This window comes from Notechis scutatus, chromosome 10 (genome assembly GCF_049901735.1).
Source record: "Notechis scutatus isolate UNSWTSFEM ecotype Mainland chromosome 10, rNotScu1.2, whole genome shotgun sequence".
In the NCBI taxonomy this organism is placed as follows: Eukaryota; Metazoa; Chordata; class Lepidosauria; order Squamata; family Elapidae; genus Notechis; species Notechis scutatus.
In genome coordinates this window covers 12097123-12115317 of record NC_142018.1, presented here as the reverse complement: position 1 = coordinate 12115317, position 18195 = coordinate 12097123, and the positions used below count along the sequence as shown (strand labels likewise).

Genomic DNA, 18195 nt, shown 5'->3' with positions numbered 1-18195 from the left:
TGAGGATATATCTGCTGAACAAAACTCTGCATGGGTGACAGGAAGGGCATCCGGCCAGTAAACACACCGCTCCATTCAATTGCCCAGACTCCACCCTGTAAAGGATTATGGGGTGGTTAAATGGAGATGATGACGACGACAAATGATCTAGAGAAGGTCAGAGAGCCGGTTTGGTGTCATTCTTCAAGGCTTCAGGCTAGGAACCGTCGGATTGGGAGTTCTACTCCCATCTTTGGCACAAAGCCAGCTGAGTGACCTTGGGCAAGTCATTTTCTCTCAGTCCTAGGTAGGAGGCAGTGGCAAACCACTTCGGAAAAACCTTGCCAATAAAACTGGACTTGCCCAGGCAGTTTGCAAGGATCAGACATGATTGAATAAAGGGAAAAAGAGAAAGGGGGGGAGAGAGAGAGAAGAAAGAAAGAAAGAAAGAAAGAAAGAAAGAAAGAAAGAAAGAAAGAAAGAAAGAAAGAAAGAAAGAAAGAAAGAAAGAAAGAAAGAAAGAAAGAAAGAAAGAAAGAAAGAAAGAAAGAAAGAAAGAAAGAAAGAAAGAAAGAAAGAAAGAAAGAAAGAAAGAAAGAAAGAAAGAAAGAAAGAAAATTTCAAACAGTCAGCTGCAAGCTATGTTCTCTTTTAGGATCCATTCTATCATCCATTCTCAAATCTACCTATCTGTCTGTCTTTCTGTCTGTCATCTGTCTCTATCCACCCATTCACCTACTTACCCAGCCAGCAATCCACCCACCCATTCATCCAGGCATCCATCCAATTGTAATTCATGATCAAATGCTTTATAAAATGGAGCATTTTTATTCGGAAAGACCATCCAATCATGTTCTCTTCTTAGGAAGAACATTCCACTTCTTCTAGTTCAACGGTCAATGTTCTCTCTTTCTAGAGAGCTTTCTGGAAAGTGACTAGAACTGGTCGGGAAGTGGGCTGGTTTAACCATCCCATCTCCACAGAGGTCTCTCTATCCCGAATTTATATTTTCATTCCTGTAAAGTTTGGAATCGCCCCCAAATGTGTTACACCGTTGCTTTGATTCATGGACAGGGCCATTTAGCTATGTAAAAAAAGTTCATCATATGGGAAATGAGTTTGTAAATAAAATGTAGGATGTCCTTGGGTGGAGGAATTCTTATACGGCAGAAATGTATGAAGTGAGTGACCTCTCTATCTACCGAGGTAGGAGATGCTTCCCGGCTCACTTCCTGTTATAGAAATTTTGGCAGCTGCGGAGTGGCAGTCCAGCGAAAGACGTATTCTGGGTTGCTTCTCTGAGAAATAGACATCTGGCTCGTTTGATATCCCGGAGAAGAACGTGGTATGTGGCTTTCTGATAAACCGTGTTGCTGAGTCATGGCTGGGAAGTCTTTACAGAGATCCCCCTCCGACTGGTAGCAGGTTGCTCGGCACACCTCGTCACAACTTCTGGCTGAGACAGGACTAAGCAAAGCCGCTTCCCACCAAGGGCGTTTCAGACATGAAAGCTCACCATCTTCCCTAGAGAGTCCCAGCCCTGCAAAAAATTACCCAGCGCATCTGCGGGGAAGACTGGTGGCAAACGGTCTGTGGTGGAAGGAAGTTCTCGGCAACTGTTGGTGGCCAGCTAAGGAGAGGATGGCAAGTTGGCTTCGTAATCCCTCAAAGGAACCAGAGATTGAGCTGTTTGTAAAGGTCAGTTCCTATTCGTGGCAAAGGTAGACTTTTGGGGCAGGTGTCAAAGGTAGACTTTGGGGGCAGGTTCAGAAGAATAAGCAGGTTGTGGGGCAAAATAACCACAACAGAAAACATAATGTGCATGATTGTGGGTGACTGAGACCTTTAAATCGAGAGTCTACAATTATGGAACTATGCTTCTGCATTGGTAGATTAAATGAAGGTTTTTGGACTTAATGAGCTCTATAGTTAGCTAATTGTTGGGTGAAGAGCTTGGATGTGGCCATTAAGAAACCTTTCCTAAGAATTTGGCCTCTTGCTTGGAGCTGACCAAAGGTTGAAGAGCTCATTTTGCCAATCAAAACTGACCATCAACAGATGTCATGGGAAGATCTCTCGGGATTTCATTGCAATTCATTCTTACTACTTGGAGAAAGGTAAAAGTAGCATGGAGGAGATGAGGGAGGTAGAAAATCCTTTGAGATGTAGCCAGAGGTGACACTTTATACTTAAGTGTCCTTGCACTATTATGGTGAGAATCCTGAACTCTGATACAAGAACATGAACTGAGTTAGGATTCACAAGTAAACTTAATCCTGTCCTCTTAGGAAGGCAAAAAACAGAGATGGAGTTTCCTTTCTCCATGTGTTAACCAACTTATGTGCCTGAGTTAATGATTTACCAGAAGTCATTCTCTTTCTTATCCTTTTTGTTATTATTCTTCCTTTTCCTCTCTCCCTTCCCCTTCCAAAACAATTATGTGCAAGAACCATACTCCATGCACTAATATGATTCTGATAAAATGAATTCCTATCCATAAAAACAGATGCCATAATAAATTGGGTGGCCTTTTAATAATGTTGGTTGGCTGCACTTCTGCAGAAAAGCTTCCATCTTACATGTCTGTGGAAAGACATCTTCATTCTTTCTATAGTTGTGGCACATAAAATTCATCTTTCACAACTCCCTTCAACTCCAGCCTCTTCCTTTTTTTTTCTGGATCAGAGTTTTGGTCAGGGAGTTACTATGTTTGTAAATAGCAAATTTCTATCACTCAAAATCTGCACCCAAATACATAAGGAGTTTTCGTTTTTCTTAAGGGACAGAGACAGATCTTCCTACCTTGGCCCTAATAAATCTAAAGAGCAACTGGTTTAAAACATTGATACAGCTCATCCTTCTGTGGATTTCTGTGGAAACCACCTTCTGTGATAAGAGCTGTGGTGGCGCAATGGATAGAATGAAGCATTGCAGGCTATGTTTGAACCTGACCGGCTCAAGGTTGACTCAGCTTCCCATCCTTGGGTAAAATGAGGACCCAGATTGTTGGGGGCAACAGGCTGACATTGTAAACCACATAGAGAGGGCTGTAAAGCACTGTAAAGCAGTATATAAGTGCTATTGTTATTGCTATAGTTAACTCTACCTACTGCCAGCAATTCGATCCTGACTGGCTCAAGGTTGACTCAGCCTTCCACCCTTCTGAGGTGGGTAAAATGAGGACCCAGATTGTTGGGGGCAATAGGCTGACTCTGTAAACCACTTAGAGAGGGATGTAAAGCACTGTGAAGCAGTATATAAGTCTTCTATTGCTTGGGAAGGGAAGGAAGGAAGGAAGGAAGGAAGGAAGGAAGGAAGGAAGAGAAGGAAGGAAGGAAGGAAGGAAGGAAGGAAGGAAGGAAGGAAGGAAGGAAGGAAGCCATGGTACAGTGGTTAGAATGCAGAATTTCAGACTACTCTGCCCATTGCCAGGAGTTTGAACCTGACAGGCTCAAGGTTGACTCAGCTTCATCCTTCTGAGGTGGGTAAAATAAGGACCCAGATTGTTGGGGCAACAGGCTGACATTGTAAACCACGAGAGAGGGCAGTAAAAGCACTGTGAAGCAGTATAAGTGCTATTGTTATTGCTATAGTTAACTCTGCCTACTGCCAGCACATCCTAACTGGCTCAAGGTTGACTTAGCCTTCCATCCTTCTGAGGTCAGTAAAATGAGGACCCTGATTGTTGGGGCAATAGGTTGACTCTGTAACTGCTTAGAGAGAGCAGTGAAGCCCTGCAGCAGTAATTATGTGTGATTGCTATTTCTAGCACACTCGTCCAATATTTCTCAATCTTGGCAACTTTAAGGTGTGTGGGCTTCCCCAGCATGCTGGCTTAAAGTTTGTCAAGATTGAGATGCACGGATGTAGAACCTGCTGTTTTGACTTGGCGTTTTTGGGTGAACCCGAATTATGGCTTGTAAACCAGGCTTTAGGCCTTTAACATGCATGAGCATTGAGCTGAATGTGATTGAAGTGTTTAAAAAAAGATCCTGCAACAAATAAAGAACCCATGCAATGTGTAAACTAGCTCCTCAGGTACATAATAGACAAGTCCCTCTGCTTTCAGTGTCTTGATTCTGCTATTTACCATAATTTGGCACTTAGCTCTAGCTGGTGGAACAATTTTCGGTTCTACAGTAAAAACTGACTTGTAAATTTTCCTATAGCCTCCTATAGTTAATACTATAAACAGGGACTCTATTTGGGGAGAGAATCCTTTTATTTATTTATTTCTTAAATCACTTAGTAGGGTTGTGCAGGGAAGAGAAACGGAAATAAGCCAGCTCGTGAGAAGTTCTTTCCACATTGTATGTTCAGAGTTTAAAAGAATATTCATGGAAAATTATGATTAGTTCGGCTACCACTTCCTTATAAGATCTAATCAAAAGGAATAGAAAGGAGGGTGGGGAAAATGGAGAAAGTGTACTATGACTCCTAGGGAAAACATGTGTGTTTTCCTTCCACACCTTTCCTTCTGGGGTTTTCCTCCCTCCTCTTTTGCTGCAAGCCAACAATATCAACACTTTGTGTTGTATCCAAGATTCCCCACTGGGAGGACTGCCTGTGCTCAGCAATCCTTTATCTCATTTCCTGAACAACTCACAATCGTAGACCCCAAAGTTGAAGAGGGCTACAATAGGTTGGCAAGCCACATGGGGAGTTTTCGGTATTGCTTTCACCCCTGATCCATCCCGCACCTAAAGAAACGGAAATCATGTGCTATTTGCTTTGAAAACAGAACAAAAACAATCGTACTTGCTTCCAGTTAGGAAAGATTTTTGGGCTTGGACAACCTAGAACTACGCCGCCTACAGTTTATTTTATTTTATTTATTTATTTTGATTTGTCAATCGCTTACAAGATAATAGGTATAAGTATATACATAGTTGTATACATGAAATGGGTACATATAAGAAAAATAAAAGAAACAATAGGACAGGGACGGTAGGCACGATTGGTGCACTTACGCACTCCCCCTACAGACCTCTTAGGAAAGGGGTGAGGTCAATAGTAGACAGTCTAAGGTTAAAGTTTTTGGGGTTTGGGGAAGAAACCACAGAATCAGGTAGAGTATTCCAGACATTGATCACTCTGTTGCTGAAGTCGTATTTCCTGCAATCAGGTTTGGTGCAGTTAACCTTGAGTTTGTATCTATTGTGTGCTCTTGTGTTGTTATGGTTGAAGCTGAAGTATTCACTGACAGGTAAGTCATTGCAATGCATGATTTTATATACCATACTTAGATCAGACCGAAGACGGTGTAATTCAAGGTTTTCTAGGTCTAGAATTTCAAGTCTGGTGGCATAAGGTATTCTACAATGAGTAGAGGAGTGGAGAACTCTTCTTGTGAAATATTTCTGGACTTTCTCAACTGTGCTAATATCAGATACGTAATGTGGGTTCCAGACTGATGAGCTGTATTCAAGTATTGGTCTAGCAAATGTTTTGTATGCTCTAGTTCAGGGGTCCCCAACCACCGGTCCGCGGACCGGTACCGGTCCGCGGAACAAGTCCTACTGGGCCGCTGGTTGCTGGGCGCCATCTTTTTTTGATGAAAAAGTGCTTCCGGTGAGCTTTTCCGGGTAGAAAGCTCACCGGAAGCATTTTTTCATCAAAAAAAGATGGCGGCGCCAGCGCTTCCGGTGAGCTTTTCCGGGTAGAAAGCTCACCGGAAGCACTTTTTCATCAAAAAAAGATGGCGGCGCCCAGCTGATGCCGGTACCGGGCCGCGGCATAAAAAAGGTTGGGGATCACTGCTCTAGTTAGTAGTGTGATATTACCAGAGAAAAGGCTACGTAGGATTAGGTTAACAACTCTTAATGCCTTTTTGGCTATGTAGTTACAGTGGGCTCTAGCACTTAGGTCATTAGAGATGAGTATTCCAAGGTCCTTTACAGAGCTTGGATCATCAACAAGCTCTTGACTATTCAGCTTGTATTTTATTTTCTGATTTTTTTTTGCCAGTATGTAAGACAGAGCATTTATTTTTTGAGATTTGAAGTTGCCATTTGTTTGACCATTCTGATACATAGTCTAGATATTTTTTTAAGGGTTGGACTTAAGCGTAGTACATAAAATTATCTGCTACAATGTCCTTCCAGACAATGACTACTTCAACTTCAACCACAACAATACAAGAGCGCACAACAGATACAAACTCAATGTAAACTGCTCCAAACTTGATTGCAGAAAGTACGACTTCAGCAACAGAGTGGTCAATGCCTGGAATGCACTCCCTGTTTAATACACTTCAACATGAGCCAGCAGTGTGTGACAGCAGCCAAAAAAGCTAATACAATCCTTGGTTGTATTAAACAGAGGCATAGAATCAAAATGATGTGAAATATTAGTTCCACTTTATAAATCCTTAGTAAATTTATAAATTTACTTTATAAATCCTAAAAACTGCATGCAGTTTTGGTCACCATGTTATCAAAAAGATGTTGAGACTTTGGAAAAAGTGCAAAGAAGAGCAACCGAGATGATTAAAGGCCTTGAGATAAAATCATATGAAGAACAATTGCAAGAATTGAAGTATGGCCAGTCTAGAGAAAAGAAAGACTAAGGGTGACATGATAGCAGAATTCCAATATTTGAGGGGGCCCACAAAGAAGATGGGGGGGGGTCAACTTATTTTCCAAAGCACCAGAAGGCAGGACAAGAAACAATGGATGGAAACTAATCAAGGAGGGAAGCAACCTGGAATTAAGGAGAAACTTCCTAACAGTGAGGACTATTAACCAGTGGAACAGCTTGCCACCAGAAGTTGTAGCTGCTTCATGACTGGAGATTTTTAAGAAAGGATTGGACAGCCATTTGTTAAGAATGGTATAGGGTCTCCTGCTTGAGCAGGGGGCTGGACTAGAGGACCTCCAAGGTCCCTTCCAGCTCTATTCTGATTGAAGTTGATTAAGGCTAACTTACAAACAGTCATGTACAAACAGCAGCAAACTTCACTCCCCCATGCATTGTTTAGCTCAGTAACAAAGACACATCTGTAGGAAGACTTCTTTCAAGCATTCTCTCTCTTTTTTTGTATTTTGTATTTTATTTTTTATATACAAAAAATCCATCCCATTTCAATTCTGCATTGATTAGGTACATATTTCAAATTACATAACTACTATTAATAATATTCTTCTTATTCAACTTAACAACATAACAATAATCACATTCCCATATATATAGTATAAATGAAATCCAATATGCCTATTACCTTAATTCCTCTTATTACTCTATGAATACATCTAATCCCTTTTAGTTTATTCTATTTTCTATCAATTGGTAAAACAAATCCCATACTATATAATATTCAGATTCTTCTTCTTTAATTTCTAGTGTCAGTCTATTCATTTCTGCACATTCAAATATTTTTTCAATTATTTTTGCTTCTATTGATATCTTATCACTCTTCCAGTTTTGGGCAAATACAATTCTAGCCGCTGTTAAAACATATATAATTAAATAAGTTTTTTCTTTACTATAGCCTTCTGGTACCTTTCCTAGTAAAAAAATATTTCAGGCTTCAAATCTATGTGTTGTTTGATCATTTTCTCCAACCATGTGTGTATTTTAGTCCAATACCTTTTTGCGTCTGTGCAAGTCCACCACATATGATAATATGTTCCTGGTATTTGGTGACATTTCCAACATTTAATTGATTTATCTTTAAACATTTTTGCTAATTTTGCTGTCGCAAAAGTACCATTTATAAAACATATTGTACAGATTTATTTTTATTTATTTGTTTGATTTATTTGATTTGTCTATTGCTTACAAGATAATAGGTACAAGTATAAACATAGTTATGAATACATGGATACATATAAGAAAAAATAAAGAAACAATAGGACAGGGATGGTAGGCACGTTGGTGCGCTTATGCACGCCAGATTCTCTTTATATGCTGTCAATATTGTCAGTTTATAGTTCCTATCCCTTAGTTTCTTCCACTTATCCAATTCCATAGCATATCCCAAAAAAATTTCCCATTCTATCATCGTTTCTTTGACCTGTTCTTCTTCCAGCATGTTTCAAGCATTGTCAATGGTGGAAGGAGCTCCAGTGTCATCAAAGTATCATTTCTCTGCTGAGTTGATTCAAACAGAAAAGAAATGCTATAGCATGAAGCTCCAGGTGTTTAACCTCTTTGGGGAGAGCAGAGAGCCAGCATCCAGAAAGCTAGACAATTCAGGCTCAATCTAATTGCTTGTCTTGGGAAAAGTGTCATTCAGAACAAATATATCACTTTTTTTGTTTTGTTTTGTTCCTATGGCAGGCTGGCTTGGACGGACAGAACATTGGAAACTGCCCATTCTGTCAAAGCCTCTTTATGGTATTATGGCTCAAAGGTGTCAGATTTAATGTCACCACTGTGGATATGACAAGGTAAGAGGGACGGAAGTGAAATTTCATGCATTCGCTGTTTGTTTGTGATCACAACTGAAGTCTTGCGTTCAAACCAAACTAGAATCTGAAAATGACTCATTGAATGGAATTCTTAATTGGCCAAGGGTGTTTGGACACACAAGGAATTTGTCTCCAGTGCAGAAGCTCTCAGTGAACACACTAGAATGACAGTGACAGGTCATAGATCATAAATTCTAAACTACAATCATAAATCATAAGATACAAACGATTGATAAATCATAATAGTAGTAGATGAGCGATGAGAAGATGGGAAAGATGAGAAGATGACAGGGATAATAGCAACACAGCCTACTACATGGGTCAATATTATTAATGGGAGTGTGCGCTTTGATCAAATCCTGCAATACATACTAAGGAAAAGTCTGCACAATAATGCCCAGGTGTGTGAAAAGATGGTTAAAAGAGGCAGCATACCTGGGAAATTAAAGACTCTGCTGCAGGCATGTTTGTACAAGTGTCCATCAAAACACAGGCAAACTTGAAAATTTTTCAAGATTGGCGAAGTGAAATTGAGATTTCTGTCCAACCTTTGCAGGTGGATCTTTAGGGATTCTTGGGAATTAAATCGGGGTCCCCAAACTTGGCAACTTGTGGACTTCAACTCCCAGAATTCTCCAGCCAGCATAGCTGGGAGTTGAAGTCCACAAGTCTTTAAATTGCCAAGTTTGGAGACCTCCGAGTTAAATGAAGGATGATCTAAGAAAAAAAAAAGAAGGTACAGTAGATAGAAAAGATGGAGAGATAAAACCAATGTCAGATGCATCTTTGTTTATTTTTTTCTTCTTCTGTGTTGTAATTTTGATTTAGGAAACCGGATGAGTTGAAGGATTTGGCCCCAGGCATCAACCCTCCATTTTTAGTCTTCAACAAGGAGCTGAAAACAGATTTTCTGAAGATTGAAGATTTTCTGGAGCAGACACTCTCACCACCTAAGTATCTTCATTCCCTATTTTGCATGCTCATTCAATTTCTTTCCAAATTTCTTTCCAAATTTTTATGTAGTGTATATTTGGAGGTGGAGACGCTTTGAGAGCTGTATGCAATGAAATTTCATTTTAATATATGCTGATTAGTGTACATTCAAAGTGACAATAAAGTTATTCTAAAGTCTAAAAGTCTCAAGAATGTCACTCTCTGTCTTTATCACTTCAGATATTCATTCTTGGCAGACTCTGTTGTGGGGGGAACAAGGCATTTTGGGGGTTTTAATGTTCAAAGTCATGTTCCAAGCAAGGCTAAATCTCAATACAGAATAATAGAGTTGGAAGGGAACTTAGAGGTCTTCTAGTCCAACACCCTGCTAAAGCATTTGACCCTATACCATTTGAGACAAGTGATTGTCCAGTTTCTTCTTAAAAGCCTTCAATGATGGAGCACTCACACCTGTTCCACTGTTTCATTGTTCTCAGTATTAGGAAGTTTCTCCTCAATTCCAGGTTGCTTCTCTCTTTAACAGATTAACAGAGTTGGAAGGGACCTTGTAGGTCATCTAGTCCAACCCCCCCAGCCCAAGCAGGAGACCCTACCCTATTTCTGACAAATGGCAGTCCCATCTCTTCTTGAAGGTCTCAAGTGATGAAGCTCCCATAACCTCTGAAGGCAACTTCTGTTCCATCAGTTGATTGTTCTCACTGTCAGAAAATTGCTCCTTATTTCCAAGTTGAATCTCTCCTTGATCAGTTTCCATCCATTATTCCTTGTCTGGCCTTCGGGTGCCTTGGAGAATAGCTAGACCCCTTCCTTCTCTCTGTGGCAGCCCCTCAAACATTGGAAGACTGCTATCATGTCTCCCCTGGTCCTTCTCTTTACTAGACTAGCCATGCCCAGTTCTTGCAACCGTTCATCGTATGTTTGAGCCTCCAGTCCCCTGATCCTCTTGGTTGCTCCTTGCACTTTTTCTAGAGTCTCAACATCTTTTTAGAGTATAGTAACCAAAACTGGATGCAGTACTCTAGGTGTGGTTATTAAAACGTCCAGAGATGAAACCCCCACAACTTGTGCAGGCAAGTTGTTCCACTGATTAATTGTTCTCACTGTTCGGAAGTTTCTCTTCAATTCCAGGTTGCTTCTCTCCTTGATTAGTTTTCACCCATGGTTTCTTGTCTTGCCTTCTGGTTCTTTGGAAAATAGGTTGACTCCCCTTTTTCTTTGTAGCAGCCCTTCAAATATTGGAAGACTGCTATCACGTTACCCCTAGCCCTTCTTTTCTCTAGACTAGCCATACCCAATTCCTGCAACTGTTCTTCATCTGTTTTAGTCACGAGGTCATTAATTATTCTTAGCTGCTCTTCTCTGCATGCATTCCAAACTTGCAACCTATAACCAGGCACATACAAAAGTCTCAATGCTTTGCTCAGTGCCATTTAATCCCTGCTTGGATATTCAGCCCTCTGAACCCTGTTTACCTTGAAGAACCGAAGGGACATGTTGCAGAGATGACTTCTGGCAGAGAGGCTGCAATCCGATGGTCCTTGATGAAAGAGGGACAGCTTGCAAGAGCCATCTGTTTCCCACCAGGACCAGGGAGGAAGTGTGGTGGCCAGAGAGATTAAAAACAATGGAGGGAAGTCAAGCATCAGACAGAGGACAAATGGAGAGGCTAGGGAAGAGAGAGAGAGAGAGAGATGGGCAAGCTTTTTTTTTGCAAGGGGAGGGAGAGGCACAAATGCTGCAGGAAAGCTCACAGTTGTGGTTACCTGGGTAGTTTTGTGTTTCTTTGCAGAACCACTGCCGAGGTAGGGTTGTCCATGAAAGTCCCTTCCTCCCTCCTTCCCTCCCTCCCTCTTTTTTTTTTTTTTAAAGGATTGAAAACTAGTCCGGGAGCCAAAAGAATTGCTCAGCCCCAAAGGTTCCAAGGGAGGCCAAGATGCGCTCATTGTTGGCAACCACTGTCTGAATTGTCTGGCTGCAGCTGCAGTAAACAGGAGCTTCTTTAAAGAACAAGAGCCCCAAAGGAGAGCATTCCTTGCAGTGCATCACGTGTGTGTGTGTGTGTGTGTGTGTGTGTGTGTGTGTGTGTGTGTGAGAGAGAGAGAGAGAGAGAGAGAGAGAGAGAGAGAGAGGCATAAGCTGTATTTTTAAGACACAGGAACAGGCAGATCATGCCCCCCCCTCCTCTCTTACGCTCTTTCTCTCTCTCTCTTTTCTCTCTATTTTTCTCTCTTTTTCTCTCTCTCTTTCTTTCTGTCTGTCTGTCTGTCTGTCTCTCTCTCTCTCTCAAACACACACACACACACACAGAGGAACTGCAGTCAATTGGAAGTGGGCTTCCAAAAATGAGTGCCCTTCTGAGGTCTCAGACTACAATATTCATAATCCTCCGTAGGCACGATCTTTAACTGGGGGAAATAAAGCCACCCAGAGTTGCTTTTGATCGTGAGATGGGCCACATATTAAATAAATAAACAAACAAACAAACACACGCACACGCATAATGGTTGGGGACTGTAATCCACCCCATCCGAAAGGGACCAGATTGGGGGAAAACCGCCATAGATTATACCAGGAGAATCGTGTTCTTTTCAATGCTCTCGATTTCTCAGTTACATTGTGGAAACTTACCAGAAAGGCACTAAAATGTCCAGAGGCATTTTTGGAATGGAAGGATAAGAAAATAGAGATGGCATGGTAATGTTGCTCTCTAGCGGCCAACGTTTTTAATTGCTTGTATTTACCTATCTGTCTCTTTTTTGCTTAGCCAGAATCATGAACATCACCACTCCTCCTCCTCCTCCTCCTCCTCCTCCTCCTCCTCCTCCTCCCCCTCCTCCCCCTTCTCCCCCCTCCTCTTCCTCTTCCTCCTCTACATCTCTGGATTTCAAGGACCCAACTGCTAGCAACCAGAGCCGAAACATACCTACCTTCTAACTTTAAAAAAGTCCTACAATAGCTTTAATAGTGATTGGATTTTTAAAATTTTACTACCGGTTTATTTTATTTTATTTATTTATTTATTTGATTTGCCAATTGTTTACAAGATAATAAGTATAAGTGTATACATAGTTGTGAATACATGAAATGGGTACATATAAGAAAAATAAAAGAATAAGAGAAACAATAGGACAGGGACGGTAGGCACGTTGGTGCGCTTATGCACGCCCCCTACAGGCCTCTTAGGAAAGGGGTGAGGTCAATAGTAGACAGTCTAAGGTTAAAGTTTTTGGGGTTTGGGGAAGAAACTACAGAGTCGGGTAGAGTATTCCAGACATTGACCACTCTGTTGCTGAAGTCGTATTTCCTGCAATCAAGTTTGGTGCGGTTAACCTTGAGTTTGTATCTATTGTGTGCTCTTGTGTTGTTATGGTTGAAGCTGAAGTATTCATTGACAGGTAGGACATTGCAATGTATGATTTTATATACCATGCTTAAGTCAGACCGAAGACGGCGTAATTCAAGGTTTTCTAGTTCTAGAATTTCAAGTCTGGTGGCATAAGGTATTCTACAACGAGTAGAGGAGTGGAGAACTCTTCTTGTGAAATATTTCTGGACTTTCTCAATTGTGCTAATATCAGATACGTAATGTGGGTTCCAGACTGATGAACTGTATTCGAGTATTGGTCTAGCAAATGTTTTGTATGCTCTGGTTAGTAGTGTGATATTACCAGAGAAAAAGCTACGTAGGATTAGGTTAACAACTCTTAATGCCTTTTTGGCTATGTAGTTGCAGTGGGCTCTAGCACTTAGATCATTAGAGGTGAGTATTCCAAGGTCCTTTACAGAGCTTGGCTCATCAACAAGATCTTGACTATTCAGCTTGTATTTTATTTTCTGATTTTTTTTGCCAATATGTAAGACAGAGCATTTATTTGTTGAGATTTGAAGTTGCCATTTGTTTGACCATTCAGATACATAGTCAAGATCTTTTTGTAAGGTAGCAGTATTGTCTGTGGTATTGAACAGCTTTACATCATGTGGCTTGGTGGGCGTGGTGTGGCTTGGTGGGTGTGGTGTGGCTTGGTGGGCATGGCAGGGGAAGGATACTGCAAAATCCCCATTCCCTCCCCATCCCACTAGCCTGCTTTCCAGCTCAATTCTCCTGTGCAGAGCAACCAAAGGAGACCCAGACAATCAGCCTGGACTCAATAGGAGGCAGAGAAGAGATGGGGTTGGTGGGGCCACTCAGAGGTGGGATTTGCCAATTCTCCGAACGACTCAAAATTTCTGCTCCTGGTTCTCCAGAACTGGTCAGAACCTGCTGAATACCACCTCTGTTTTGATTGCTTATTTAGTATCCCATGACTATCACTGAGTGTTGCATCTTATGATTCTTGATGAATGTATTTTTTATGTAAACTGAGAGCTTATGCACCAAAAACAAATTTATTGTGTGTCAAATCACACTTGGCCAATAAAGATCTATTCCATTCCATTATACTATTCTAGTCTAGTCTATTCTAGTCTATGCTCATCTAATGTCCTTGTTCTGTTCTATTCTATTCTTATTCTTATTCTGCATTCTATTCTTATTCTGCATTCTATTCTTATTCTGCATTCTATTCTATTCTTATTCTGCATTCTATTCTATTCTTATTCTCTAGGATTTTGGTTATTCAGGTTTTTGATCCCGGGTGTATCATCGTAACTTTGCTTTAAAAATCTTGTCTCCTTATCCTCAAGAGATTGATTTCTTTAACAATTGATTTTGAAGCAAATATCTTGTGTTATTCATTGGCGTGGTAGAAAATTAACATTACATTTCTTGTTAAGGTACCCACAGCTCACTCCTCAAAACAAGGAGTCCATGGATGTGGGCAGAAACATTTTTGCCAAATTCTCCGCATACATCAAGAACCCCCATAAGGAAGCAAATAAAAGTAAGAAACGGGGGGAAACACAGGCCTGTTTTTCTCACACGGGGATTTCTTTTCTTTTTTTAAAATATCTCTTACAAATGTTTGTGTCTGATAAGCAAAATTAGTCCTTGATTTGCAATTATTCATATAGTGACCATTTGAAGTTACAACAACACTGAAAAAAGTGACTTATGACCAATCCTCCCACTTACAACCATTCCCCATGCTCACCTGATCAAAATTGCCTTGCTTGGCAAATCGGCATGCATTTAGGATGATTCAATGTCCCAGGTCATGGGATCATCATTTGTGACCTTCCCAGATGGCTCCAGAAAAACCAAATCAAATAGGGAAAGCTGGTTTCACTTAGCAACTACATGGCTCACTTAACAACTGTGGTACAAAAAGATCCGTGGTGGCGCAGTGGTTAGAATGCAGTATTGCAGGCTACTTCTGCTGCCTGCCGGCTGCCTGTAATTTGGCAGTTCGAATCTCGCTAGGCTCAAGGTTAACTCAGCCTTCCATCCTTCCGAGGTGGGTAAAATGAGGACCCAGATTGTTGGGGGCAAGAGGCTGACTCTGTAAACCGCTTAGAGTGGGCTGTAAAACATTGTGAAGTGGTATATAAGTCTAAGTGCTATTGCTATCTAAGCCGTGATGGCGCAGTGGGTTAGAATGTAGTATTGTAGGCTAATTCTGCCTATTGCCAGCAGTTCGATATTGACTGGCTCAAGGTTGACTCAGCCTTCCCAGGTGGGTCAAATGAGGACCCAGATTTTTGGGGGAATACTCTGTAAACCACTTAGAGAGGGCTTTAAAGCACTGTGAAGTGGTATATAAGTCTAAGTGGTATAGCTACTGCCCACCCTCCCTCCTCCTTCCCTCCCTCTCTTCCTTCCTAGTGGTTAGAATGCAGTACTGCAGGCTAATTCTCCCCATTGCCAGCAGTTTGATCCTGACTGGCTCAAGGTTGACTCAGCCTTCCATCCTTCCGAGGTGGGTAAAATGAGAAGCCAGATTGTTGGGGGCAATAGGCTGACTCTGTAAACCACTTAGAGAGGGCTGTAAAACACTGTGAAGCGGTATATAAGTCTAAGTGCTAGTGCTATCTAAGCCGTGATGGCGCAGTGGGTTAGAATGTAGTATTGTAGGCTAATTCTGCCTATTGCCAGCAGTTCGATCTTGACTGGCTCAAGGTTGACTCAGCCTTCCCAGGTGGGTCAAATGAGGACCCAGATTTTTGGGGGAATACTCTGTAAACCACTTAGAGAGGGCTTTAAAGCACTGTGAAGTGGTATATAAGTCTAAGTGGTATAGCTACTGCCCACCCTACCTCCTCCTTCCCTCCCTCTCTTCCTTCCTAGTGGTTAGAATGCAGTATTGTAGATAATTCTCCCCATTGCCAGCAGTTTGATCCTGACCGGCTCAAGGTTGACTCAGCCTTCCATCCTTCCGAGGTGGGTAAAATGAGAAGCCAGATTGTTGGGGGCAAGAGGCTGGCTTAGAGACCGCTTAGAGAGGGCTGTAAAAGCACCATGAAGCAGTATATAAATCTACATGCTATTGCTATCAAAAAACTGGGAGTGACTAATTTAACAACTGCCTTGGTTAGGAATGGAAATGTTGGTCCCTACAGTGGCCATAAGTTGAATATTATCTATAATCCATTAGAAGTGAAGAATGATGCATTGGCTTCCACTTTTTATCCCTTGTGCTCCAGATTTGGAGAAAACTTTACTGAAAGAGTTCCAGCGCTTGGATGATTACTTAAGAAACCCCCTGCCTGAAGAAATTGACCAGAACTGTGCTGAAGACCTTCTGGTTTCTGAAAGGAAATTCTTGGATGGAAACCGGATGACATTAGCAGACTGCAACCTTCTGCCCAAGCTCAACATCATCAAGGTGAATGCATCTTGCTCTTGGATGGATCTTCATCTCTTTTTCTCAGATGAGTTACAGCCCTTGTGTTAGGTCTTCCTTTCTCATCCAAATTTGTGGTGAAGCAGTTTATTGGTGAATTGTTTGTTCTTGACAAAACTCGTTTTCTCACTGGCATTCCCACCCCCCTTTGTTGGTTCTCTCCCGTTTTTCTAGATTGCCGCCAAGAAGTATCGCAACTTTGAGATCCCTTCGGAGATGACTGCAGTTTGGCGCTATCTCCGTCATGCTTATGCCCGGAATGAGTTCGGCCACACTTGTCCAGCTGATGAGGAGATCGAACGCACTTACGCCAGCGTGGCGAAGAAGATGAGCTAAAGATCATGCTCTGGACGTTGGTGCCTGCAAAGCAAGGGTGGGATTCTACCGGTTCGGACCGGTTCTATAGAAGCGGTTGTTATGATTCTGCGCAGTTCGGAGAACCAGCAAATCGTGACCCTGCCTGGCCCCGCCTCTATCCGCCCACCCCTCCCCTCCCTGCCCAGTCAGTCCTTATCACACCTGTGCGACATCGCTGACTGCGTTCTCCCCTGCCCAGTCACTCTTTAAGGTATTTTTCCCCCTCCCAATGATCAGCTGTTCTGATGATCGGCTGTGCTGGGATCCCCCTCACTGTCTTACTGCTTCTCCCAGGAGGCTTCCCTGAGGCCCAGGAGGCAAAAAGGGGTGCATGGAGGGGGGTGGGAGCAGGGTATGTGTGTGCTGCGCCCCCATGCACACCATTTTTTTTGCCTTCCTGGGCCTCAAGAGAAGCTTCCTTGGAACAAAAACACCTCCCCCAGGAGACTTCCCTGAAGCCCAGGAGGTCCAAAAATGGAGCAAAGGGGTGGGGGGGGTGCAAAAAAAGAAGAAGAAGCCACACCCACCCAGTCACCTGACCACACCCACCTAGCCACGCCAACAGAACTGGTTGTTAAAAAATTTGAACCCCAACCCTGCTGCAAAGGTCTACCAAGGGAGTTGGGTGTGCAGTACTGACCCCAAGCTGAATATTCTTCTTACACTAGTCTTAAAAGAAAAATACTTTGTATTTTTAGGGGGGGGGGGGAATCATTGTAGTCATCTTTTCTTGCCAAACCTTTTGTCCATCAGTTGGCCATGTACGAGAGATTCTTCCCTTGGCATTTCTTCACCTGCATGCACACTTTTCATGGAGCAAAGGTAGTTAAATCTGACCCTCCAGCATGGTTAGTTCTAAGTTTTGTTAAGAGATTCCGAGACATTATTGTAAGACTTCCAAGAATATGAACCGTCAACTGATAACACACTACTCTGTTGAAGAAGATTATGTGCCTCTGCGCCCAGGAAGGATATTTTTTTTTTCCACCCAGACTTCTAGGTTGGGGTTTATAAATAGCCTGAGTGCCATCCTTGCATTTTCTTCCCTTGGACAACAAAGATGCCCTCACTGTTTGATCAGAAGCAGCTCTGGAAAACATCTGCAGGTGCTGCAGTTGAGCAGATCCTGTTGAGGGTCCTTGTCCTTCTCTTGGGTGGGTTGAGGCAAGCAACGAGGGAGGCTACAGGCTGAAGAGGTAGCACTACTTAGTCTCTTGCTGCGTTGGTCTTCCTGCCCTTTCTTGTTTTCATTCTGATCTGCAGCCTGCAGCTAGGGAAAACTCAGATAGCTCTTTTACACAGGTGCCAGTGAGTTGCTGGCAGAGAACTCTTAAAATTGGGGTGAGGACACACCCCTGAGGCTGTAAGTTCTCCACATCTGCTGGACGTCTTTTTGATGGTTGGCTTGTGTCAATCTTCTCTGCTCTTATGTAGCAGCAAGAGCTGCTAAAAGTAAATAGAAAGCAATTGTGGTGTAACCCATTATCTGGGTAGAACAGTGGGTAGGGTTTGCCTGCCTTAACTTGTGAAAATATATTGATAGGGTTAGGGTTAGTTTTTAGCCTCAGCATGACAGGCGAGCCAGGTGGTTTATTTAACAAGCTTTAAAAAAAATACTGGCTTAGCTTTACCTGCAAGTCAAGCCATGAACCGTTATAATCCTGTTTACTATTTTGCCCCATTTTTGAGCTCCTTGGCATCAAGGCTCTTCCTTG

General features: G+C 42.2%; 1 protein-coding gene across 1 annotated transcript; it reads left to right on the top strand.

The window, feature by feature from the left end:
- Window positions 1-1077: 1077 nt before the first annotated feature.
- Window positions 1078-16637, top strand: CLIC2 (CLIC family member 2). Its single transcript, XM_026674699.2, has 6 exons — window positions 1078-1677; window positions 8260-8369; window positions 9219-9344; window positions 14118-14224; window positions 15924-16105; window positions 16298-16637. The coding sequence occupies exons 1-6, from the start codon at window positions 1621-1623 to the stop codon at window positions 16457-16459; spliced, it is 744 nt and encodes a 247-aa protein (XP_026530484.1). The 5' UTR covers window positions 1078-1620; the 3' UTR covers window positions 16460-16637.
- The last annotated feature ends 1558 nt before the right edge of the window (window positions 16638-18195 follow it).

Bases quoted from the DNA above. Each gene is read 5' to 3' on its own strand.
- CLIC2 (XM_026674699.2), top strand. From the start codon at position 1,621: ATGGCAAGTTGGCTTCGTAATCCCTCAAAGGAACCAGAGATTGAGCTG. The intron at 14,225-15,923 runs GTAAGAAACGGG...CTTGTGCTCCAG, and splicing joins CCATAAGGAAGCAAATAAAA to ATTTGGAGAAAACTTTACTG. The intron at 16,106-16,297 runs GTGAATGCATCT...CCGTTTTTCTAG, and splicing joins CCAAGCTCAACATCATCAAG to ATTGCCGCCAAGAAGTATCG.